The sequence below is a fragment of the Alosa alosa genome, chromosome 11, assembly GCF_017589495.1.
Source record: "Alosa alosa isolate M-15738 ecotype Scorff River chromosome 11, AALO_Geno_1.1, whole genome shotgun sequence".
Lineage (NCBI taxonomy): Eukaryota > Metazoa > Chordata > Actinopteri > Clupeiformes > Clupeidae > Alosa > Alosa alosa.
The window spans coordinates 30,628,175-30,654,365 of NC_063199.1; the positions used below are offsets into that span (position 1 = coordinate 30,628,175).

The 26,191-nt window shown below is 41.1% G+C and overlaps 1 protein-coding gene across 1 annotated transcript; it reads left to right on the plus strand.

Moving 5' to 3' along the window:
- Positions 1 to 26,117, plus strand: LOC125303999 (alpha-N-acetylneuraminide alpha-2,8-sialyltransferase-like). The gene is made up of 5 exons (XM_048258044.1): positions 1 to 568; positions 4,088 to 4,232; positions 19,742 to 19,851; positions 22,774 to 22,866; positions 24,239 to 26,117. The coding sequence occupies exons 1-5, from the start codon at positions 390 to 392 to the stop codon at positions 24,696 to 24,698; spliced, it is 987 nt and encodes a 328-aa protein (XP_048114001.1). The 5' UTR covers positions 1 to 389; the 3' UTR covers positions 24,699 to 26,117.
- Positions 26,118 to 26,191: the final 74 nt, after the last annotated feature.

The window sequence follows — 26,191 nt, forward strand, 5'->3', positions numbered from 1 at the left end:
CTCAGAGACCCTGGTGATGTGACGTCAGTGCTCGTCTGCTGTCGGGGAGGACAGCACGGGAATAACGGAACAGATGTGTCCACTCAATTTCGTTTCGTTCAGCTGTATTTCTGCACATAAATAATTTATTGGGGAGCTGTCTGGGTAGGACACATTCTGGAGAGCTAATGTGTGTGTGGGGGCGTAGGTATACGGTAAAACGAATTTAAGTCTGCCTGGATGGATACAGAATCTCTGCAGAGCAGCTGCAAGTGATCCTCCTCACGATCGCATGTCTATGGCGCCTAAAAGAGTGTTGCAGAACTAGCTAACTGGTCTGTCTGGCTGCCTGTCTGTCACCAAATCAAATGACGGATATCTGCCCGGATCGTGAGTAGCCTACCCGTTATATGAGGATGACGCCTCTCAGGTGCACGCGAAAGTGCCTCTGGCTGGCGATAGTGCTGGTTGTACTCGCGCTGTGCTGGTTTTGGATTCAGAACCGGAGCATTGACTTGAGGAGTCTCATGAGGGAGATCCAGCAGCAGTCTCCGTGGAGGAAAAATGCCACGAACAACGAGGCATTCAGGTATGTAGCCTAACCACTGCTTCAATACAATGTATTGCGATGCCGTGATGAGGAATAAGATACCAGTCAGATAAAACAACCCCGCGTAACGCCCGCAGCCGCGCGCTCATTAAAGCATAGCTATGCACGAGTATATTATCCTAAAACCTTATGTTGTATAACAGCAGAAACAGAACGGTCGCGCTGTGGTAGCGTAAATGTGTTCGAAATGGAATATTCATTCATTAGCACAGGCTATTGAGGCCAGCCATTGTCCTTGGGGCTTCACGGAGAACAACCCCCATTTACAACGAGAGGTCGCGCAGCGCCCCTTCAACCACGGCACATCAAACCAGCCATGCATCCATGTGAAAAAATCTCCGTGTTCAGCCAGCGTCGCTTCTCGGACATCTTGGGTGTCTGGCAGTCAGGTGTACCGTGGTGTGGAATTAAGTTAATAGCTGACATTTACTGTATAATATGGTGAACGCAAACACATAAAATATAAATGATTAACCTTTTAACTGTAGAAAACATAGATAGATAGCTAGCTAGATAGATACTTCCCCAAGGGGAAATTCAAGACATGAGACATGTCAGTGTGGCCACTGATGTGTACATAATATATGAGGACTTCTGTTCATAAACGGGATGGGCCCATAAGCCAATTTGATCAGTTTGTGTTTTCAAGGTGGATGCATGCAAGGTATTTTCCTCAAAACTAGGCCTATAGAACAGGGATGGACTGGGACTGAAAAAGACCCTGGACTTTCTTCCAAATAGGCCCACTACCATACACAGTACACACGCACAACTTGTCCCAGGCTGTCTTGCATATTTTTCCATTCAAAAATAGGTGGTCACGGTTAAAATCAAAAATGCTAATTATTTGCTGATGGAGAATTTGGGCCCCATAACATAAAATATTTTTTTGAAAAATAACCCCTTAAATGACTTCTGGTGAATTTTGTGGAAACTAATTGATAAATTGACTTAAAGGAACCATATGTATAAAATGTATTTCAATTAATCATAAAATGGCCCTGATATGTCACCAGACATTAAGAAATCATGTTCATTTCAAATACTTATATCAATGACAACAGTAGTCCGGCCAGGATATTGTCATTGAAAAAAGCCCTCAACTGATGTTGTGTTTTGTCATGTCATGTTGTGTTTTGGCCTGATGTGCCACCCTCTACCTATCTACTAATCACGAAGTCAGTAGTGTTTCGGCATCCGGGTTGGCAACCTCGAGTCGAGGTGGAGGGGATACATACACCGTTCTACAGTAATTTGAAAGTGATTGCAGTACCAGTTTTGGCCACAATCTTACATGGTTCCTTTAAAATATATTACATGCATTGAAAGCCTAATACTGCCTTTAAAAACCTACACAGTTGTTATATTCAACTAATGATCCCTTCTGATCAACAACGTTACACAGTGTGATATCAAGCTATCTGGGCATGCATTGACAATGTCAGAGACTAGTGTCCATTTTGTACCACCATTTCATGCTCCCTTAAAATAGTATTTGTAGTATTTTCAAAATGCATGGCATGGCTAACCTGACTCTCGCCAGATGAATTTCATTTCGCCTAGCTCTACTCACATGAGTGGATGAGTGGAGCTAGGCGGAACAAAATTCATCTGGCGAGAGTCAGGTTATGGCATGGCTACTGTATTTTGTAGTTTATTTTTGGTACACTTAAAATTATGGTATTTGATAACAACAACAGCAACACATTGCATAACTAGGCATCCAAAGCACTCTGGCCTCTGACTGTCCACTCTTTCCTTTTCTATGTGCCGTCCTCCTAATATTTTTCAACTTAACATGCAGAGCTAAAAAAATACAATCTGTATTCTTCAATCACGAGCTGAGCTGTCCTCGCAAGTACCTTGGCCCTATCTAGCTATGTTAATCTCCTGTGGCTGGTCAAGGCGAGTGGCAGAGCACAGTAAAAGGCCCTGACAGCACAATACTGTCAGATCAAACAAAGAGTGTGGCTAAAACCCCATACATAGCAGTATAGCATAGTGGTGGAGCGTAGCTGGGCTAGCATGTAATAGCCAGAAAAGTTGTGGGTTCAATTCCCAGCTTCCACCATTGTGCCCTTGAACAAGGCACTTAAAGGAGAATTCCGGTGTGATATTGACCTAAAGTGTGTTGAAACATGATACCGAGTGTGAACGTATGTCTCATAGCCCATTTCGGCTTGTCCCCTGCACTCCAAAATCTGGCGCTAGTTAGCCGATGCTACCAACAGCTTTTTTCAATGGTGGTGCTTCGCATCGGGCCTAGCCATGCAAATAAATCACTGTTTTACACCATTTACGAGGCTCAATGTATCTCCACACTTCATTGGTAGACTTCCGAGGGCCCTGACATTTAAAACGAGACATTGAGAACTTTAAAAAAAGCACTGGTAGTTTACTTACAAGACTCTTATCAGTGCAGATCTAATGGTCGTTCTAAATTACGTAGGACAATGGGAAATTCAGCCAAGCAGTGGAATAAGTTTTATAATTATATTTTTATGTTATAATATTATTAAATATTTTTAGGAGGACCACTTTTTTTAGTATGTTGGTCTCAAGGTCAACCCATCCCATAACCACTAATTTGGCACCTAGTTAAAAATGAAAAAAAAAAAAAAATGAGTTGTTGTAATCGCAGGTATCTCTGGCTGACAGGGTCAAAACTGCACAACATTGGAGGTGTAGGATCATTCTGACACCCTCTGAATGCATGCCAAGTTTTGTGGAATTCCGTTTATGGGGGCCCATACAATAAATTAATTTATGTGTAAATTTAGTGACTGATTTATTTTTGTGGAGAGAATGTGCAGGACTGAGCGGCAGTCATATTTTGTAGCATATTGTAGTTATTATAATAATAATAATAATAATAATAATAATAAAGGGCTCAGCTTAGGTCCACAGATCGCTCTCCGAGGACCACTTCAGATTCCCAGCAAATGTCTGGTAAACAGTGTGTGTGTGTGTGTGTGGGGTGGGGGTGTTTATAAGCTCAGGGGCTCATCATGAAGTGACTTCTCATGTCTCATGGTGGGTCTTATGTAGGTGGAAACAGATGCTGATGTCAATTTTCTTCAAAAAGGAAACTAGTGTGTGTTTGTGTATGTGTGTGTTGCCATTCCTATCTGCCAACCTCTCAAAAGTCCCAGAGACTTGGAAGACAATCTCTCCAAGCCAAGTACAATTTGGTGACCTGGTACTCATTGAGGCACGACCCTTACTCTCTGTACTATATAACGGTATACTGTACCTCATTCATCTCAGTAGGAGAAACAGTCAACTGCTCACATGCTAAACGGATGTAACTACCACAAAGGACTGTATGTGGCCAGACACAACCATTTCAGTAACAAGTATTTCAGTCTTGTTATGTCTGTGTGTCTCACACACATACACACACATGCATGAGGAACTAATGGCAATGCAGTTTACCAGTGTAATAAACAGACTGTAATTTGGTGTGTGTGTGTGTGTGTGTGTGCGTGTGTCTAACAGGAGCGAGGTGGAGAAGTGCTGCAAAGTGCAGAACCTATTCGCAGTCACCCAGCAGAACACCCCTCTTAGCACAGTGCTGTGGTACGACGCCGAGTTCCACCACTCACATACTGTTGACCCACATACCTATTCTCTGCTCATGAAGGTAAAACTCTCTCCTTCCCTCTTTCCTGCCCCCCCTCTCTCTCTCTCACACACACACACACACACTTTTGACAATTTCTGGTACATTTTTAGCATTTTTGAGCATTCCAGTCTGGAGAAATCAACCTTATATCAAGTGTGCGTCTGTTATTTATTCTGCTGCTGTTAGCCGGTTGCTACCTACGCTCATCAATACGTCAACGACACGCCTCTTTATGCAGACAGGACTCGATCCACAGATAACCTTTTGCCCTCTTACTTTGCTTAATTTTCTTGTTAGCTCTATACCTATATTCTTGTTACCCGTGAAGCTACGGTCAAAACCGTAGCTGTCCGCAACTGCCATATTCTTCAGCTCACAGACTGCAATCAGCAAAACAAATATAAAACCTGAGATATAAGCAAAATAAAGAGCTGACTTATAGACTGCTGGTTAGTTAAAAACCCTGAGTTAAGTAAAATAAATAGCTGATGGCATGGCCGGATTATCATGACCACAGGCCCTGGGCACAAAATCGGAAAGGGCCCCCTCCCCTCCCCACATGCACACACGCCCGCCCGCACACAGTTGCCTGATGGTACGCACAGTGCGTACGGCCGTACACCTTAGTGTTAATTTTGTCACCTATTTTTAATTTAGTCTTAGTCTTAGTCTTGTGACGAAATGTCCTTTTTAGTCTTTGTCATATTTAGTCATTCAAATATAATTTTTGTTAGTCAAGTTTTAGTTGACTAAAAGTCTCAAATCATTTTAGTCTAGTTTTAGTCAAAGAAAACTAAAAGTATCTTAGTCTTAGTCAGTTTTAGTCAACACATTTTAGTCTTTTTTTTTTATAACAAATTATTTCTGATTACCATTTGAGTCAAATAGTGTTTCACACATCTCAATTTTCCAACAATATTGTGTGTCCACAGGGCTACTCGTCTGTTATAATTACTCATTCTGATTTTTTGTCAGTCAGTATGTTTACATGCACAGGTAAGTCGAGCTACAGTTATAGCTCGGCTGGGATTTGACCATAGACAGTAAAAGATTTGACTGGACCACTGTCATATTCGTAGACCAGTGTTTCTCAAAGTGTGGTCCGGGGATCACTGGTGGTCCATAAAGGTATCCTAAGTAGTCCTTGAAAGCAGGCGTGGTAAAATATAATATAGATGAGTTGTTTGCAATATTGAACCAACTTGTATGTAAAAACAGTTCTGCAACTAAGATATGCCAGTTTAAATCATACAGTATGAATCCACACAATAAGCAAAGTACAAAGACAATAAGCAAGGTGGTTCAGTAGGCCTATTGTGTAGACTAATTATAGGCTACTGTTGAAGTAGGTCTAATCTTTTTTTTTTTTTTTTTAGATAGGGTTAGTTAAGTGGTCCTGAAACTGAAAAGGTTTGAGAAACACTGTCATAGGCCAAAGTATTAATGTTTTACTCCGCCTCGCTAGATGGCGATATGCGCCCAAACACCACACATTCCCCAAACAGACTCTCCGTCTTAGCCATAGCTAACTTGCTAGCGAACTTTCCATATTAGCTTACTTGCTAGCAAACTTTGCATCATCAATCTAACTAGTTAAATAGTTGACATTACATGATGAACATTTTCGTATGGACATTCTGGGGGATGTTAATTTGTATGAGAGAAGCTTCAACTTCTGGGTATGTAGCATTGTGGCATAAAGCTTAGGTAGTTAGCTTGCTAACTCTGGCAGAAATCTCCAGTGTTCTTGTTCCATGTAGTTTCGTGTTGCAGCCACAGGGTTGCAGCAACAGCAAATAGACTAGCCTACAGGAAAGCTGCATTATGAACTCATTCGGAATATTTTGAAAACGTTAACAGCTAGATATTCCATCTTCTCATTTTGTAGACTAAAATGAAGAGAGATTTTATCTTAGTTTTTATTTCATGCAAAACATTTTAGTCTAGTCTTTTTTTCGTCAACAATAATGCATCTTAAGATAGTCTTAGTCAGTGTTTCAGGACATTACTGCCGTCTCGTCATCGTCTCGTCTTAGTCATGAAAAAAAAGGTTGTTGACGAACATATTTCCTCTCGTCTCATCTGACGAAATTAACACTAGTACACCTGCAGGCGCGCCTGACTCACTAACCCCAAAGCACAACCAGTAACCACCAATGGGCTGCTAAGAAAGACTGTAGTTTCTAGATGATAGCCTACACACACAAAATTTATTTTTCTGTCAATTAAACCTCTTATCTAGCATGGGTGCCATTCTGAACTTAGTCCCGCCCCACGGGAAGTTCGGTCTGGCATTGCTCCATTGTGGGGCAAGTACGCTCGCCCTAAATCGGGCGGACCAATCAAATCAGGCTTTACGATGATGGACAGGTGAGCAACAGCGCCTGGTCTATCACGTCATCTGAGCACGCTTAGATTAGGCTTATGTTTGAAACAAAAACGCTGTGGCTAGAAGGATACATGGCTTTTAAGACCCCATATGGAAAATGCATATTATCTAATGAGTTTGTATCACTGAAAACGATTATTTCTGAAAACTTTGGCCAAAGTTGAGATGTGGGAAAACTGGTGGTTTCACTTTCATCAAGGGAAAACAGCGCTGTTGCATTGCAACATGTTCCCTCGTTCGTTTGAAATCTCTGATTGACCACCTGTTCGAGGGATTTGCGACAGCCTTTCCCAGCTGTTTAACATGTTTGTAGCATATCACTGTTCAACAGAATTATTTTTAAAAACGGAGGGGATATGGGAGAAGAAGGATGGTTCGTGTGTTTTCTTTCTACACCTCACGGTAAGCTTTTTTGTTGCTCTGATTGGTTAGGTCTATCCATTTGAGTGCAGAGGCATTCCCCCCCTGTATCGGTTGAAACACGCCCCATAATTACGTCCCAATGGAGCAGTATCAGACTCATATTCTGACTAGAATTTGAGTATGACAACGTCAGGCTACCTCTTATCAGTGCAGATCTATTTATGGGTATCCGCATTTATTGTGATGTCCAAGTTCCGTGATAGTGTTTGTTTCACGCATGCAGTGTGTGGTTTGGATGAGCTGCCAGAATTAAAAACAAAAATTGGAGGAGAAACCCCTGAACCACGAATACAATTCCTAGGCTATACTCATGTCGAGATGTCATTTTAGCTAACGTGGTTAGCGGTTTCTCAGACACAATTGAGCAGTTATTCCACACTTCATCAACCCACAAACATGAAATCTACTTCTGTCAAAACTTTTGAGAGCGAGACACTAAATTAAGTTTTGAGTGTAGTGCAATAAGCACAGGCATAATTTAGTGGCTTTACGCACAGAGCAAGCGCATTCTAATGCCTGGTACAATCTAATGCAGGCAAGGCTTACATATGGCACCAGTTTTTACCAGAACCTGTTACTGGATCAACAGGTAAGACAGGAGGTGAGAGGTGTGGTGAGGTGTTGAGATACTGGCAATTATACTGGCAATTTTGGACAGAAACTTTAAGCTGAAGACAGGCAAGCTGCCCGTCTGGCTCATCCAAACCACACACTGCATGTGTGAAACAAACACTATCATGGAACTTGGACATCACAATAAATGAGGATACCCATAAATAATCTGCAGATTCTGCACTGAGAAGAGGTTTAATTGACAGAAATTAATTTTGTATGTGTAGGCTATATCATCTAAAAACTACAGAGTCTTTGATGATTTTATTTCTTCTTTTTAGTCAACTTTTGCAGAGGTGGCAATAATTCTGGAGGGTACTGTAGCTGTTCGCTTATTTCTTTATTGTTATTGTATTGTAACTGAAAGTAATGATAAAAGGCACAACTCCAGGAGGATTTGTTGTCGCCATGGTCAATGTATTTATTTTATTTGTGAGTGGGCACACATATATCGTGCACGTTGCACATTATGTCAAAGGGGACATGCAACTCGTCATATGTTTCCTAAAGTATATGCAGCAATAGAATAAACTAGAAATACATGAATAAATTTAGATCTGAAAAAGGTGATAATTGCATGGTATACAGGTTGTTCACGAGTCTTGAAGCTCGAGTCCGAGTCAAGTCTGTAGTCTTTTGAGTGGAGTCGCGACTTCAAGTCTGAAGTCACTGTTTTTGCGACTTAAGTCCGACTCGAATCCGAGTCTCAGACTCGAGTCCCCATCTCTAACACACACACACACACACACACACACACACACACACACACACACATATCTGTTACCCCAGAAATGAAAGGGAGTGTGTTTGTTGTATGGGTGGATCGTTGTAGATATACAGTAACATTAGTCAGCATGTTATGTTGAATATACATGGAAAAATGGTTCTGTATGCGTACATTTGTTACAATTTTCTAGAGGTGACAATAAAAGATAAAAGTGGGTGATGTGTTTTTGTAAAAAATATTTATTTCTTTATGATATATTCATTTTTCTCAGAATGAATTTGCTTCCCTTCAAGCTTCTTCGTTGTTTTTATTGTAAGATGACATTTTTTTTTATACCTGTTTTAAGTTAACTAATTCTAGAGGGCACTATATCTGCTAAAATGTGTCAAATGGTATTCCCCAGTCTACTTATAGGGTTGTAAATGGGCTTGTAAAATAGCATCTGCATGTTTTTGATAGACCAAAGTTATATACCTTATGTTAACATCAGAAACAAAGTAAAATACTCTGTTCATCTATTCTATGTCATCTTCAAGGCTAAACTGTTCTCAGATGCTTTCTGGTAATGGTTTTCCTCAACAACTAGGAAACAGGCAGGGAATTACTATAGACCCTTTCAACAATAACAACAAAAACAATGCTTGAACATTCTATTTGGCCCCCAATCTACTTCCTCTGCATTAAGATAACATATGGAATGTTAAAAAGGAAGTCTTGTGGGGCCAACTATGATGCTGATAATGGAACTCTCTTGAAAGGGTCCATAAATTCCAGACACCCTAGACACAACCTTTCTCAGCTCCTCTCCTCTGGCAGGTGCTACATAACCTCTCATACCAGAGCAACACGACCCAGAAGCAGCTTCTTTCCAATTGCGCTTAAACAACTACGTTGTAACACCTGAGAAACACAACCACTTAGTGATTTTTGGTTAGGCTCCTGTCCTGTCCTTTGACACTGACGACATCACTTGGAAGCGACTTGCTTCCAACCACCAAACTTTTTGCGAATGAGAATTCAAACTATTCTTTCGAGAGATACCAAATCCAAGAAACATGGTTCTAAATACAAAGGTTGTGATGGAAGTTAGCCAACTACGCGTTCTAGAAACACAACCCAGGTTGCCTCAGTCACCCGGTCGTGCCGTTTTGCACTTTACAACATACGAAAAATCAGGCCTTACCTGACTTAATATGCTCCATGTACAGGCCATGACTACGGTAACGGCCTCCTGACAGGTCTCCCAGTCTGCACAGCGAAACCCCTTGAGACGATCCAGAACGCAGTGGCTTGTCTGGTCTTAAACCAACCCAAAAGGGTACGTTACCCCGTTGCTCACTGAGCTACACTGGCTACCTATATATGAATTTCCCCTTGGGGATCAATAAAATCTATCTATCTATCTATCAAATCACTAACTCTTGCCTACAAAGTAGTCTCCGGTTGCCACTTACTTGAATGCCCTCATACAGGCATATGCTACCTCTCGACCGTTGCGCTCCTCAGATGAACGACGTCTGGCTCTGGTGTACGCTCAGGGCAATCCAAACGTTTCTCATCTGTTGTTCCCCATTGGTGGAATGCACCACCAGTTCCTACTAGAGCAGGAGCACCCTTCTCCAGCTTCAAAAAACTCTTGAAGACCCAGTTCTTCAGAGAGTATCTGTTTTCGTAGCACTACCTACAACTACTATCGGTACCTACTGTAGTGACTGTCTTAACACAAATCAGACACTCAGCAGGGTGAGGGCTAGATCCTGTTTTTGACGCTCTATAGGCCTGTCCACTTCGAATAAAGTTGAAGTCCACAACGTTTAGAATCCTTTGGGTGGTGTTCCCATTTAATAGCGAATGTAGGTTACACAGTTCAGAGTATATGCAAACGTGAGGGCTAATCTAGCTGTGGCGTGCCAGCGGTAAAAACCGTGCGATCTTCCCGCCACCCTAGCATCATTACCCACCCGCTACACCTGTGAATTAATTACCTGGCGCGCCTGTGCCACTGTGACCTATGACCTAGCTACTGTAACACAAGCACACTGCCCTCTAGTGTAGACCACCACCACAACATCAACAATAGCTAATGGCTCCCACACCTACAACTAGACTTTTCTAGCACTTACCACCTGACTAGAACTGACACTTGACTGTATGGAAGTAGCACTCAGTGCTGCACTAACTTGTACTTATCGCACTCTACTTTGATTGTTTTCCTTGTTGGAGGTCGCTTTGGGTTAAAAAGCATTGGCCAAATGTAATGTAATGTAGATAGATAGATAGATAGATAGATAGATACTTTATTGATCCCCAAGGGAAATTCAAGGTCCCAGTAGCTTAAGACATTGTGACAGAGGGCTCTGTCTAGCTCCTCCATACAGCGCCTTGTTAATTGTCCCTAGTTACTATCGCGGGGGTGCACACCTGACTTTAGTTGGCTAGTGGCAGATACCAACTTTTTGACAAGTGCCAGTACATGCGAGGAACAGTAAAAGCACACACAATAACATTCACACACAACGATAAACGCAGACACGGTAACAAACATTAGTATATGCAAACAAACAGCCACACGCGACCACACACAAACATCCATTCACGCGAACACAAACACTGAAACTCGCACCTGTTTTCCCCGACCGCGGCAATAAGTATAAGTATATATACTTTTTTGATCCCGTGAGGGAAATTTGGTCTCTGCATTTAACCCAATCGGTGAATTAGTGAAACACAAACAGCACACAGTGTACACACAGTGAGGTGAAGCACACACTAATCCCGGCGCAGTGAGCTGCCTGCATCAACAGGCCTTTCGAGGGGAGCAGTGAGGGGTTAGGTGCCTTGCTCAAGGGCACTTCAGCTGTGCCTACTGGTCGGAGTTCGAACCGGCAACCCTCCAGTTACAGGTCTGAAGTGCTAACCAGTAGGCCACGGCTGTAGCCTAGAAATCTAGACGCGCCCCTAGCGGCAAATTACATTTGCTGCCAGGGCTAGTCTAGCAACTCTCCGTTGGCTTGTGAGCTCCAGAAATCGAAACTTAATCAGGCCAATGAAATCGTGTATAGAGTCGTTAGGTGGACTTAACATAATGATTGATTGGCAGAGTTGCAACGGTTTGGCTTGAATTCCCTGCTACTTGAAAACAAATAAGATGGATGTTGCTGCTGGCGAACAGTGTGACACGAGTTAAGCTTTTATTAAGTTGGCAAACGTTTGAACTAGCCAACTAGCTCCGCTGGTTGGAAACGCATGGGACTCATAGCGCTGCCGCTGTCCTATTGCGTGCAGAGGGAATTTAAAAGACAACTGATTATCCCGTCCCTCGGACTGAGCATTGCGAACGGTGAGTGCCCAGACCCTACATTTTAATGTGGGTCTGGCTCGTCAGGCTACCACGGCTGCCCACTAGGGGAGATCGGGGCTGGTTGGAACAGGGGCAGGTTGAAACACTGTTAATATCCAGGATACTAGAGGGAGCTGCAACAAAATTCCAACACTAAACTGACGGCCTTATTGAGTAGCGTAAACTCACGTATGTAACTGGTCTCCAGGTAATTAACCCTTTAGGTGAGAACAACTTTTAATTTTGTAGTGTCAAAACACCTCCCACTAAATACATCCTAGAAGGGTAATAGTTAGGGATATAAAAAAAATATTGATTATAATTGATTGCTAGGAGACTCATCTATAATTTAAAATGAAGTTTGAAAACCTGAGGTGACTGATATTAGCAGGCTAACAGCATTTGTGCAAAAAAGTTTGACCTAATGTGGGCGGGGCAGGTTGGCACACTGATTTTGGGGTTGGTTGGCACATACATTCCCTATGGCTATTTTGTGACAAATCTATAAACTTTGTATTTTATGCATAAAAACATCATCAATCTTTATTTTAACATTGTTATTGTAATTACTGAACATAGTTTTACATTTGGAAGCATTTCAGACATTTTTAAACATTTGAAGTAAAAAGAAATCGGTAGGGACCAAATTGGTCTTGACGGTGGGCCCTACTGAAGAAAAACACACAGGAAAGACATCAGCAAAGCCCTACAGGCAGTGATATAGATGAGCACTTCAAACAAAACCAAAAGGAGTACTGCAAAGGACCCCAACTACATGTGCCAACCAACCCCGTGCATGGGGCAGGTTGGCACACATGCACAACACCACTTTAATCATAAATAACTCAAAACAAGGGATCATTTGTTGACATTGAATGTATACATTTTGTATCTGAGATCCCAAGCTTTCAGTTAATCACAATTTGACCATTTCAACGCATTGTAAGACAGAGAAATATAACCAAGAGTGAAAAGTGTTCCAACCAGCCCCGGTCTCCCTTACTAACAAGATTATAGGGCAGAGCAGGAACACACGTTGCCCACACGTCTGGGCTATAAATGGCACTAGACTTAAAGGGGAACTATGCAGTTTCTTTTTCAGTTTCAGTTTCTGCGGAATCGTCCCGTATTTGAAAAAAATGTGTTCCGCATTGAACTGATATGGAATGTGTTTTGTTCCGTATTATTGAGAATCAACTCAGTGCAAATCCATGACAGATCAGTATAATAAGTTAGACTATGAATGAAGAATGCACGATTCGTATGAGATAAATGGAAACCTTGCTGATGTAATTTATCCCTCTCGGTTTGTCTGTCATCACTATCCTAACAGAGAATGCACTTTTTGTTTGAGCCACTGCGAGTCACGTAGGCCTATATTACGCTGATAGTAGCGTGAGATGACATGTCTTGCTCAGTTTTAAAGTGCATCTGTGCAAGACTAGCCTACTAGTTCAGAGCTGTGCCTCTGGAGCTGTTTGTGATGTTCGAAAGATATTTTTCTGTGATATCTGCCAGTTCAGTTTTATACATTTCAGAGTTGTTTGGTTTAGAACAGGGATGTCAAAGTCAAATACATTAGAGGGCCAAAAAAACAAATTTGCTACAAGCCGAGGGCCGGACTGGTTCAATGTTTATTAAAACATATTAAAATGACTGCACGTAACCTATTGAACCAAGACGTGTACTGTATTTTTTTTTTTTTTTTTTTTTATACTTTTTTATACTATATTGCTATACATGCACTTCAAAACAGTCAATGTTTAAAGTGCTAAGATTGTTCACAAAAGTTTGTGAAACCATGCACATCAGAGTACTGCTTTACTAATGTAAAATATAATTAGGCCTACAATAGTTTCATTGTTTTTGCATTGTTGCATGATGCTTGCATGAGAAATACTTCTCAAAACAACAGCAGTTATATGGGTGCCGTTGTTTTGGGATGTTTTCCTCATGCAAGCATCATACACTGATAGAATATTTATATGCTAATTACATTTCATTTGAATGCCTGAATGTAAGGATTCAGGAAACACAATACCAGCTTTTGTGAATGGTAAATGGCGGATCAGATCATGCGTAAATCACTGATCTGGAGATCTTTAACTATCTTTAACTAAGACTAATTAATAGCTTTTGGCTGACTTTAATACTTAATGCCAAACAGTGTTTTATATAGTCTGTGCTCTGTTTTTTATGGAAGTTGCATAAATCCACGTCGTTCTATTAAAAATGACGTTTCATAATTAAATAGCCTTCCAATAGGTTGAAGCTTAGCTTTGCTACCAACGTGCACACGCATGCATTGAATAAACGCCCACACCACGACTTAATTCTATGCCTCTATGTTTGATGACACCAAACAAGTATGTCCTACTAATTGAGAAATGTTTGTTTTCTTTTTCTGTCCGCGGCTCCTTGATCAATTGCGCAGCAAATTATCAGACGATGGCCCGGGAATAATTTCTCTGCAGACCATTGTCCACATTGCGGATCGCAGCCCATAGTTTGACAAATGGTGACCTGCATGCTGCCATATTAAGGCCTTTTTACGGTGTGTTTTAGCCGGGTTTTCACGTGGAAGGCTCTGTAGAAATCTGACACCCCATTCAACGAAGTTAAACTGAAAGAGCGTGCCGTTCACAGACACCAGAATGAACGAGTTCACAGTAACGTTCATCAGGCAGTAGTAGGCTAATACAGTACGTTCAGTTCACGTTAAGCTCAAAATATGAGCGAGTTCATGAACTTCGTTCAATGAGCGTGTTCAGGCACAACACTGGGGAGGGGGGTAGCTGAAAGTTGACATCTGCCCTGACTGAATACTGATGAATAATGAAGCCGAGGCCCACTTGCGGCGCTGCAGTGAGTTCGTGGGCCACCGTTGCATGGTGGGAAATGGAGTATTGGTGCGTGCAAAACAGCAGCCGGCGGCTCTGGCCTGCGGGCCGGTTCTAATACTAGTCATGGAGTCAATGGAGTATACACGGGTTTCCCGTTTACCAACAAAACTAGATCTTGTAGCGCGCGGGAGGCAGAAGGCGGCTTGGTGGCCGCCCACAACGTTATAAACTTAACCTAAATAGTCAGCTGCTGTAAGCTACAATCAGATTTTTTTGTATACCCCTGTTGTCTCAATGATAATAACATCTCATTTCAGACTATATTTCAAAGTTCGACGTTGATTTGCATTATTAATATAACATTGTATTTTGTCATTTTTGGCGAAGACATGTATTCCGTTAGGGATATTGAACATATTTAACATTCTCTAACCATCATTGATTTGAATTGGTGCAGTTTTCAGCACAAAAACTCATTTTATTCTTTTGCTCTTTTGCATTGCTCTATGCTGTTCTATGGTGCTTTCTGCCTCTTGGTTGCGCACGCATGTTTTCGTGGCGTTGCATAGAAATCCATGTATTGGTGCGTGCAAAACAGCAGCCGGAGGATTCGGCCCGCGGGCCTTGACTTTGACATGTCTGGTTTAGAATTTAGGCTACAAACAGTTATTTCTTTATGAAGTTTTTTTTTGCAATGAAATGATTCTTGTTTTGCACCAAATAGAAAGAGTGGATAGTAGGCTACATTAATTCAATACGGAGCCCTAGAGGCGTCATTGCAAGAATTTATTTTGTGTATCGTGAGAATATGTGCTCATTTGACCAAATTGTGCACTCGTTTTACTCAATTATTATCTCATTACTAGATTGTGCATAGAATGTAGTATATTATGCAATCATTTTAGTAAATAGTGCACTCATTTTAGTGCAGGGGTCTCAAACTCAAATGAGCTGGGGGCCAATTCTACCAATGTCATCTGATTGGAGGGCCGGCTATTTCTGAAAATGCAATGTTCTTTTTTTCAAATACCACACAAAACTGCAAACAGAAAGTGCAAGTGTTTTTATCTAGTTTTAGACACCTGTGCTAGCAACCTTAGCTTATAAATAAAATAATGATAAAATAAATATTAATACAAATTATAAAATAAATGAAAAACATAAAAAACAGGTATGTGTGTGTGTTTCACACCAAATAAAAATATTTCCTCTCATACTTTTTTTAAACCTGGCAAACTAGGCATCAGGGTTAAGAAAGCAACACCATTGGATTTTTATATCAAAATTTAAAAGGCCATGGCTTGAAAGTGGTCAGAGATAAAGTTATACTGTAAATGTAAAAATCTTTGAGTAAAACAAAAGTTTATGAAGGGGTAAATTTACCCATCTAATTTGTCACTGGATGGCAAGCACCTCAAATTATGCACCTTTCAGTGTAAATACTGGATGAACATATGTAAGCAGGTTTACTTTCCTTTTTCATATTACCCACATAACAAATTAACAGAAAAACACCTAAGATGTATACCAACACCTAAGATGTTGTGGTTTAGTAATAGATTACTACAATATAGGCCTACAATAAAGTATTCTGGTCAAACAGTTCCTATCGCAGGTAATCTGCAGTACCCAGAAGTTCGCATCATATTGCGGGTGACTTTGTAGTTCTTTAGAGCCCTATTTCTACTAGCCCTGCTGTCTGTACCACATCCATTACGGACACTATCATCACGATTACCACTGCAACCTCCAAGCTATGTTGGGCAGAGGGTCGAAACAAGCATGGTATGCTTAGTGGACACCGTTGTATACACGCACCTCCATTCACAGACGCACCGTGACTATCACTGTCATAGACGATCGATCATAATCTCCAAAAGGATATTCTCCTTCAGAATTAGAATAGGTGAATAACATAGCTTACCTAAGACCAGAGGTGGAAAGTAACGAAATACATTTACTCACGTTACTGTATTGAGTAGTTTTTCTGTGTATTTTGTATTTTTTAAGTAGTTTATAAAATCGGTATTTTAAATTTTACTTGATTACTTTTTGAGTGAAGTATTGTACTTCGCTACATCAAAAATCCCATCCATTACTTGAGTAAAAAAAAAGTTAAGACTAACGAAAACAGAAAGGGAGAGAAAAAAAATTGTGCCCTAAACCACTAGCCTAGTGATAATGATCAGCATGTAGCCTACAACAGGACATGAATCAAGCTGGCGCCATGCAGTCTTTCTGAAAGTGATGGAGATGGAGCTGGATTACGAGATGCATCAGATTAGCCTATGAAAGTGTATTTTCCGCTATTCCAATGGGTTGTCTCAGTTCGTTTTTAGCACCAATGATTGAGATATTCAAGCAAACACCATGGGATTTCGTGTTTTGACGTTTGTGCTCACCTTTCTTTGGAAAGAAGTTTATTAGCAGTTGTTTCCCCTCATTTTGATGTCTCTCTTTTTCCTGTTTTGGCCTTTGTTTTAGTAACCTGACTTGGCTTTCTTGGAGAAAGACATTGCACCAACAGCACAACAATTAGCGGTCCACTACTAGCGATGCTCAATAAACAAAAGATAGACTACCTTATGAATCGTGCAGGCGGACTAAACCATTTAGCTCTTTAGCAAGGGAGAGTGAGAGTGACCTTAGACAGTTTTCACTATGTTTTGTATACAAAATCCAGTCAGTCAAACTTTACATTGACATTCATTTTACATTTAATTTGGAAGTTAAAATACATTCATTAAGTATTGAACGCTTATTTCACCAGTAATTAGCCTAAACTTCCAGTGAGTTATTATTTTAACATTATATTAACACATATAAAAAATCCAAACATAAGAGTTTTGTGTATTAAAGTGGAATGACACAGGAAAAAAGTATTGAGCGTGCCTACTGAAATTTCTTCAATACTTTGTGGAAAAGCCTTTGTTTGTAAAGACAGCTTCAAGACATTTCCTGTATGACAAAACTTATTAGTCGCAGTATCAGGTGTGATTTTGGTCCATTGTTCTAAACAGATTCCAGAGGTCCCTCTTGTGAATCCTGATCTTTAGTTCCAGATTACTTCCAGAACTGTTTAATTGAATTTAATTGAATTGGCTGCTTTCAAGTCTTTCTGGAGCTTTCTCCGAGTGGTCCTTGGCTTTTGGAATTGACTATCCTTCTGACTCCCTGGTCAGAAATATTGCGAGGAGATCCTGTGCCGGTTGATGATGCAGTGATGTTTCTTCCACATGGAGATAATGGCTCCCATGCTGCTTACTGGAAGATTCTGAAGTTTTGAAATGCATCTGTAACCAGTTTCATTGATATGTTTTGCAACAATAAGGTTGCAAAGGTCTTGGGAGAGCTTTTTGCTTTTATCCATCATGAAATGTTTCTTGTGTGATACCTTGGTAATGAAAAACCTTTTTATAGCCCATCAATATGTAAGCTACTAACCAAGCTTATATTAATTTGTGCAGATAGAAAGGATAACTACTCTCTAACTACTTACAGATTCCAGCTCGTTCCTTCCCTTTCCTTGCCTTAGTGCTTTTTCTTAGCGTGTTCAATATTTTTTCCCTGTGTTATTCCACTTCATTACACATGAATCTACTTATGGAGTTGTTTGGATTTTTATGTGTGGATTACCTGAGTTATTACTAATGCCTGATGAAAATGTTGTGCCCCCTGTATTCCACTTTTCAAGGGCCCTCTCCTCCATTGCCCCATACTTCCCACTTTCCCCCCCAGTTCGGCCCTTTAATCTGCTGAACCTTCTGCTCGTTTCCAAATATAAAAAAACTCTCTGCAACTCAACGTTGGCCTGCCTGCCTCAGCTGCCTGTGAGGGGCTTTTCAGTTGTGCTGGATTACTGTTCACTGCAAAGCGACCCAAGGATGAGTGCAACTAACTTTGAAAATCAACTACTGCTCAAACTTAAAGGAGAACTCTGGTGATTTTTCACATAGATCTCCATTTCTCAACATCCTTATCAGGCAAGTACTTCTACTCGGCGGCCATATTGCAACACTTTTTGGGCACTTATCGTGCATCTATTTCGGCAGAAATGCGTGTGCGTAAGGCTTCCGCGACACCAATCTTGCTCCAGCAGCGAGATCACAACAGATGATTGGCACGATGTCTTCACAGCACACCACATGATTGGCTCAATGTATTTTACAACACACCACATGATTGGCTCAATGTATTCACATGTCAGCGTTTTGCCACGGAAGGGTTGTAATATGTGTAGACAACTGCCATATTGGCGTTACAAACTAACCCCATGCATTACTATGGAGGATTTTTTTGAGTGCTGTATCTCCTCATTAGAAAGTCTCTGGTAAAACTGGTTGTTCTGGTACCCAAAAAAAAAAAAAAAAAAGTAACTAAGTAACTTTTACTTAAAGTACATTTTAAATGAACTACTTTTTACTTTTACTTGAGTACATTTTCAGATCGGTATTTTAACTTGTACTTGAGTAATATTTCATCAAGGTATTGGTACTTTTACTTGAGTACAATATTTTCATACTTTTTCCACCTCTGCCTAAGACTTCATCGCACGTGATTTGGTGTAGGGCTATTTCTGCTTCAATTTCTGCAACACTATGGCCTGCATCGCTTCCGCGTCATTACAAATGCACGTCTTTGTGTTTCTCGCGTGTAATACAAGTATTTCCTGAAAACTTTGCGCAGCGATTTTGGGTTTGAATCAAGCTATGGATGTCTTGCACATAGTGGAGCAGAGTAGGCCTACAAATGAGATTTGTCACCGTACCTGGATATATCGTCTATTTTAATCAGTATCGTTGTTTGTCGCCTCAAGGGCCGGATTACATTATTATTTTGTCATATGTCGCGGGCCGGAATTGGGCAGGACGCGGGCCGGATTTGGCCCGCGGGCCGGGTGTTTGAGACCCCTGTTTTAGTGCGTTCATTTGACACAATTTAGTTTTTATTTACACATACACGGTAAGCCAGTGTACAGAAGTGTAACCCCCTCCCAGTGGAGCCTCTCACACACACACACACAACCCCCCCTCCCCCTTATTTTCATATCAGAAAGTTGGCAACCCTACGGCAGACTGATCGAGCAAGGAGTGTACTCTGAAGCTGTAGGGGAGCTCTGCAGGGAAAAACTTAAGCTTAAACTGCATAGGGACCCTTTAAAAGTGTTTGTGTTTGTTTTCTGTGTGTGTGTAGGAGTCTCCGCTTCCAAATCGTCTGAGCTCCTGTGCAGTGGTTGGAAATGGGGGCATTCTGAAGAACAGTGGCTGTGGCCACAAGATTGACCGAGCCCAGTTCATTATCAGGTATACAAGACAACATACAATAACACATTTATGCACACAAGTAGGAACAATCTCTCACTGTCTTTCACACACACACACACACACACACGCACTCACAAAAAAATGGACCAGGTTTACTACTAGTCAGTGGGTTATGTAAGGGATAATGGATGACACGGCGTTCGGTTCACAGAGAAAAATGCACGCTCGAGGTGCTAAAATGGCCCCGACACGCCAGCGGAGCCTCGTAAATGCATTTCTTTCTGTGAACTGAACGTCGTGGAGTCCATTATCCCGCTTATACCACTGTTGCCACTTGCGTTGTTTTCATTTGCTGTTATAATTTAAATGTTTTAATTTGCTAAAACTGTCTGTAGAACTATTTCTTTCCGCCACATATCAACTCATTTCTCAACCTGCAGGACAAACTGCCGTTACTAGTTCTAAATTGATTGTTGCAATGGCCAAAGACCAGCCGTTAGTTCCATCTCTATCATTGTCAAGCGGGCATATCCTAGGATTCTGATAAATCTTTACTTTGAAAAAGTGCTATTTTACTTTACCTACTGCCATGTAACTAGCTAAAAGCCACCTCCATCATATACTACAATGTTGGTATGTTCTGAATGTCGCTATTTTACAGCTCTGACGTGACAGTTCATTTAAACTTCACAACGAGTTTGGGGGATTAATATACAAGAGTGACACGGCCAAAGAAATGGAGCTACTTCCTATGGTTATTACATGTTCTAAAGAACGTATAACAATGGGAAATCCAAGCAAGCAGTGGTATAAAGTATATTTCCCTTTTCAGATGCGCACACACATACAATCACGCACACAAATACACTCTGTCTCTCTCTTTTACACACACACACACACACACACACCTACTTGGATCCATGCAAATGATGATACAGATGGGGCCTTAATTTGAATAATGGTACTGTATATCACCATCTGATTTCACTCTTTGGTCATTATTTAACCGAGGGCCTCCTGAGTGTGTGTGTGTGTGTGTGTGTGTGCGTACGCTTGTGGTTTAGTGGGTCAAGGAAGTCAGTGTCAGGACCTAAAAAGTAGAGATTATGAACGCATACTGGTCTGAAGTTATAATAATAATATAGTAATAATTGTTTTATTGGTAGCGAACAACGTGTTTCTCTGTTTGGCTTCCTCAGGTTCGCTCAGTATAAGGACCTGTTCGTACAAACCTGTCATGGTTCCCACTCTAAAATTCTATGACTTTTCCCTGATTTTCCCTGACAAAAAAAAACTGTACTCCTGTATGATGAATGGTAGGCCTAGACTGAAATTACTTCACCGACCAAAGCTTTCAGAGCAGCCAAATAGCGTTCTAGAATAGTTTACTTTTTTGAGCTGGAAATAATATTCCCCGACTTTGCCCCTAAAATGATAAAAATCCCTGACATTTTATGTCTGGTATAGACTTTCCAGCCCATCGGTGGTTGTCAAAGCTGCTGTACTGGGGCGCGTTTCCCAAAACCATAGTTGCTAATTAAGTTAGCAACTTTGTTGGTTGCAAAGCAATTTCCCATAACAGGTTAGAAACTATGATTTTGGGAAACGCACCCCTGGTTATGTTTTCAGGTAAAGGTTAGTCTAGGCGAGGCCGAGGTGAATGGCACTCCCATCCCGTCCCGTCTTACCTGTTGATCCAGCATAGATTTATTCACCTTTAGCTTCACCTCTGTTTGAAAAGTGTCTCATATTCATAGCCTTATAAAATTGTAAGCTATACCAGACACTAACAAACACTAATGTGCTCGCTCTATGCTTAAAGCCACTTTAAATTATGCGTGTGCTTACTGCGCCACACTCAAAACTTAATTTAGTGTCTCTAGTCCTCTCAAAACAGAAGTAGCCTTGATTTCATGTTTGTGGGTTGTTGGAAGTGTGAAGTGTCAATTGAGTTTGAGAAACCGCTAAGTAACCATGTTAGCTAAAATGACATCTCGACATGACAAGTAGTCTGGATGTCATGTAATGTTCAATGCAGAGTGTAGAGACTCCTATGCCAGTGCTACCTCAACCCCGCAAAAACATCTGTCGGTTCCGATGCTGGCATGCTGCAAGACAGACTATGGATGACACTACAACATTAGGCTATCCTGGAGATGTGATGTGTTCATAATAAAAATGCTCAGGCCATTACTCCTCATAACTTTTGGGAAGGATTCCCAAACCTACAGTAGGCCTACCCACCGCCCGTGGCAGGAATATAATTGCTTAATATGATATAAACCCCATATAATTAATAGAAAATACAAAAATGGTAAAAAGCAATACAATATTAACTATACAAATTCTTATTAAAGGTACTCTAAGCGATGCTGGGTAACGTCACTTCTGTTGACTTTCAAACAAAACAGAGAGCTAGCTCGCTACTTCCTCCCCCTCCCTCCCATCCAATTGATTTGCTCTCCTGTGATTTGATGGAAAAGTTTGTTATGTTTTTATGGGCTAGGTTAGCCCAGGTTGTTTTTGTTGCCGTTTTTGGAGCCTGGGCTGTCCACAGAGAACACGTTTTTTTACAGTGTATTCAGGACACAGACAGCTAGCAATTGGTTAGGGGACCTTTGCAGTAAGTGACATAAAATGTTTTAGCCTAAAAAACGTGTGGCATCGCTTAGAACACCTTTAATAATTAAATACTAAAAATTTGGTCTCAAATGCTCAATAAAGAAAAATAAGTTTGTGTGTAGGCCAATAAAGCCAGTAAAACATCATCAAGTGATTGGTATTGTACATGTGGCAACAAAAAGCATTCGAAAAAGTGCAAAAAATAAAAACACAAGAAAGCCAGTCTCAGTACTCAATTTGCTAATAGCTCCATTTTGTAAAGAGTGTCTTGTTTGCACTTGTTTGGTGTTATTAAATATAATGCATTTCCTCCTTGTGTGTCTGTGTCTACATGTATAGATGCAATCTTCCTCCTCTGACCAGAGAATATGCTGAGCATATCGGAAAGAGGACTCACTTAGTGACAGCAAACCCAAGCATCATAGAACACAGGTACACACACACACACACACACATGCACTCACTAAAAATGGACCAGGTTTACTACTAGTCAGTGGGTTATACTGTATTATTACACGGCTCTTAATAATGCTCCATTCACTTGAATGGGTGTTCCCAACGTTCGGTGGTCTGCTAATTCTCAATAACAGACCGTTGCTAAGTATAACAGACCGCAATTCTTTCACAATTCTTTCATATCACTACGCAAGGATTGGAACTTCATTCAAAAGTGAAAGCAGACGGTTGATCAGCTGTGTTCTAAAGAATGTTTGATTCAAGTTCAGAGTGTGTTGTTGCGAACTATTTGTTTCTCAGCAAAAGCCATGATGAAACGGTAACAAATAGGCTATAGCCTAGGCTATGTAGGCTAAAGAGTCATATCGTGTGGAGTTTATTGTGTCGTTTTGGTAAGTAGCCGTATAATAAGCGGGATAATGTATACAACACCGGTCATTATCGGGAAATAGGTCCCTTCAGGGCGGAACAAGACCCCTACGCTGCGCGTCAGGGTTCGGTTCGCCCTGTCGGGACCTTTCTCCCGATAATGACCGGCGTTCTATACATTATCCCTTACTTAAAGTATATTGCTCTTTTCAGATGCTGCAATGGCATCCATGCAGTGGTGGACATTACTTGTATACATTTACTCAATTACTGTACTTAAGTCGCTTTTTCATGTATCTGTACTTTACTTGAGTATTTTGATTTTGTTAAACTTTTTACTTTTACTCCAGTACATTTCTAGGCCAAATATCTTACTTTTTACTACACTACATTTTATTGTTATATCCACTATTTACTGTACCTTGACAACTTTTTACAATATTGATGTTACCATAACTAGCCTCATGACGCCATCGAACAAATGATGATAGACAATGAAAGACAATGACAGATAGAAATAGGCCTACAATGATAGACAATCTGACACTATCTAACTATCTCCTTCAAATAACTATCGCTAACACAAAATGGAACGTCTTGATTTGGTCTGAAAGTGTAAAGCCTTCAACCAAGCAAAAAGCGGTTACTTTGAAGTATCTTAGATAATATCACACAAGTTTGTTTTTAGTTCTTTCTACATACAACAATTCTCAGTTGATTTTGTCCTTGAATAAAGGAGGAAGGCTCAATGAATGCCTATGTCTGTGCCAAATTATTTCAACAATAGTAAATGCAACTGTCAAACAAAACTAAATCAAAACCACAGTCCTTTCTCACAAATTGCAAACCACACACACACACATATTTGTACAGACCCTCATATCCCATATGAGTTTTCTTAGAAGAGTTTTTTTCACACTCTTTTAAAGATTCATAAAAATCGGTCTTTGTGTGTGTATGTGTGTGCGTGTGCTCTAAGATTTGGAGGTCTGCAGTGGTCCCGGCGGCCGTTCCTGGACAGCGTGCGCGTGTACGACCGGAGCTTCATCTACATGCCGGCATTCTCTTCAAGTATCGGCACAGAGCCGTCCTTCAGAGCTGCCCACACCCTCGCTGATGCCTCAGCCAATCAGACGCTCCTGTTCGCTCACCCAGAGTTCCTGCGGCGCGTCAGTGCCTTCTGGGCCACCCGGGGCGTTGGTGCTCAGCGTCTCTCCACTGGCATCTTCATGCTGACTCTCGCCGCCTCCCTCTGCGACCACGTGGACGTCTACGGCTTCTGGCCTTTTCCGCATGGACTGGACGGCAAGCCACTCTCCCATCATTACTATGACAATGAACCCCCCAACAGTTACCATGCAATGCCGCAGGAGTTTCTGCAGCTGTGGCAGTTGCATAAGAACGGAGTCATACGCCTGCAGCTGGGAAGTTGTGTATAGCGCAGGACACTATCGCTACTCTATATCGCCACCTGAAAGGTGAACAATGATAATGTGATTGACCCTGGACCTTTTTTATTCCTTGATCTGATTTTCCTGAAAGGGGAAGGTATACAGCAATACTGTGAAAAGATTGTTGATGTTTGAACTCAACATCCAAACAAATTTTCAATCAAGACGCAACCACACGCAACACTGAAAAAAATGATCCTGTGCAAGAGCTGCCTGCCTTGGAACAGTGATTATACGCTACCTGTGCTTGTTTAGCTGGGACTGTGCTTTGTGTGCAGGTGCACCTGTTTTAGCTTCCTATTTACATGGCCAGGGTATGTAAATAACTGTATGGAAATACCAGATCTTTTTTTTTTAAATTGAAGACACAGTATAGACAGCTAGTGTGACAATCTGTGAGGATTTTATTTGCTACATGTGACAAAAAGTGTATTGGTGGTTTATAATTGTTACATCCCATTCTATGCTCTGACCAGCACTGGGAGTGCCATTAATGGGGAAAATACCAGTGAGTGGTGACATGGATGCCTTGACTTGTGCTTGCTCAGGAATTTCTCAGCTGCCACTGACTCATGACTGATTCCCTGCAGAAACATGCAACGTTGCTCAACACCCCAAGACACATGACAGACAGAACTCACGACTTGCATTGCTATGATTGCTTCCTTCCTGTTCACCCCGTGTCACCGAACTACCAGGGCTCAAATTATCACATCCTTCCTGTGCTGGTACATTCCAACTTATAATGCAGTATGCTCAGCAGAATTACCCACCCCAATAGCCGCCCGGATCTTTGTAATGACCATCCTTGTAATGTCTACATTTCTTTAAAGTGTAGCCAGTTGGACAACAACAACCCGTGTAGACATTTAACAGCTAAAGTGAGTCTAATTACTGGAAATTTACCCACAGACCGGTCTGCTGAAGTGCCTCTGATGTCTGATATTTGAAAAAACAACTAACAGCATTTACACATTTAAGGCAATTAAATGACTTTTTATGTTCAGTAAAACAAGAGCAGAGAGATTAAGAAGTTGGGCGCTCATATAGAATGGGATGAAGAGTATGTTAGGGAGACATAACTGTGCTGTGGCTGGACTGGTCTGCTGGAACCTGGACCTCGTCAATACTAATCTGTTGGGAAGATGGAGTTAGAAGAATGATGAAGTGTTTGTGTGTTTGTTTTGCTTTGTCCGCTAAATTGAAGAGATATACTGTTCCAGAAAAAGGGGAAAAAACACAGGATGAATAATAGACTCATGGGAAACATAAGCTGACGAGCTGACTACAATCTATCTGTGTGGATCTCCAGAGAAACAGGAAACAGCTCTGTTGATGTATTAGTCATGAAATGGAGTCGGGGAGGCATGAAATAATAAAGGCGTCAATCAACTCATTATGGCCAAATCCATCTCAGTGTGGTCTCTGTGGAGATGAGCCCTTTTACTGTAACAAGCTTGAAGCGTTTATTAAATTATCAA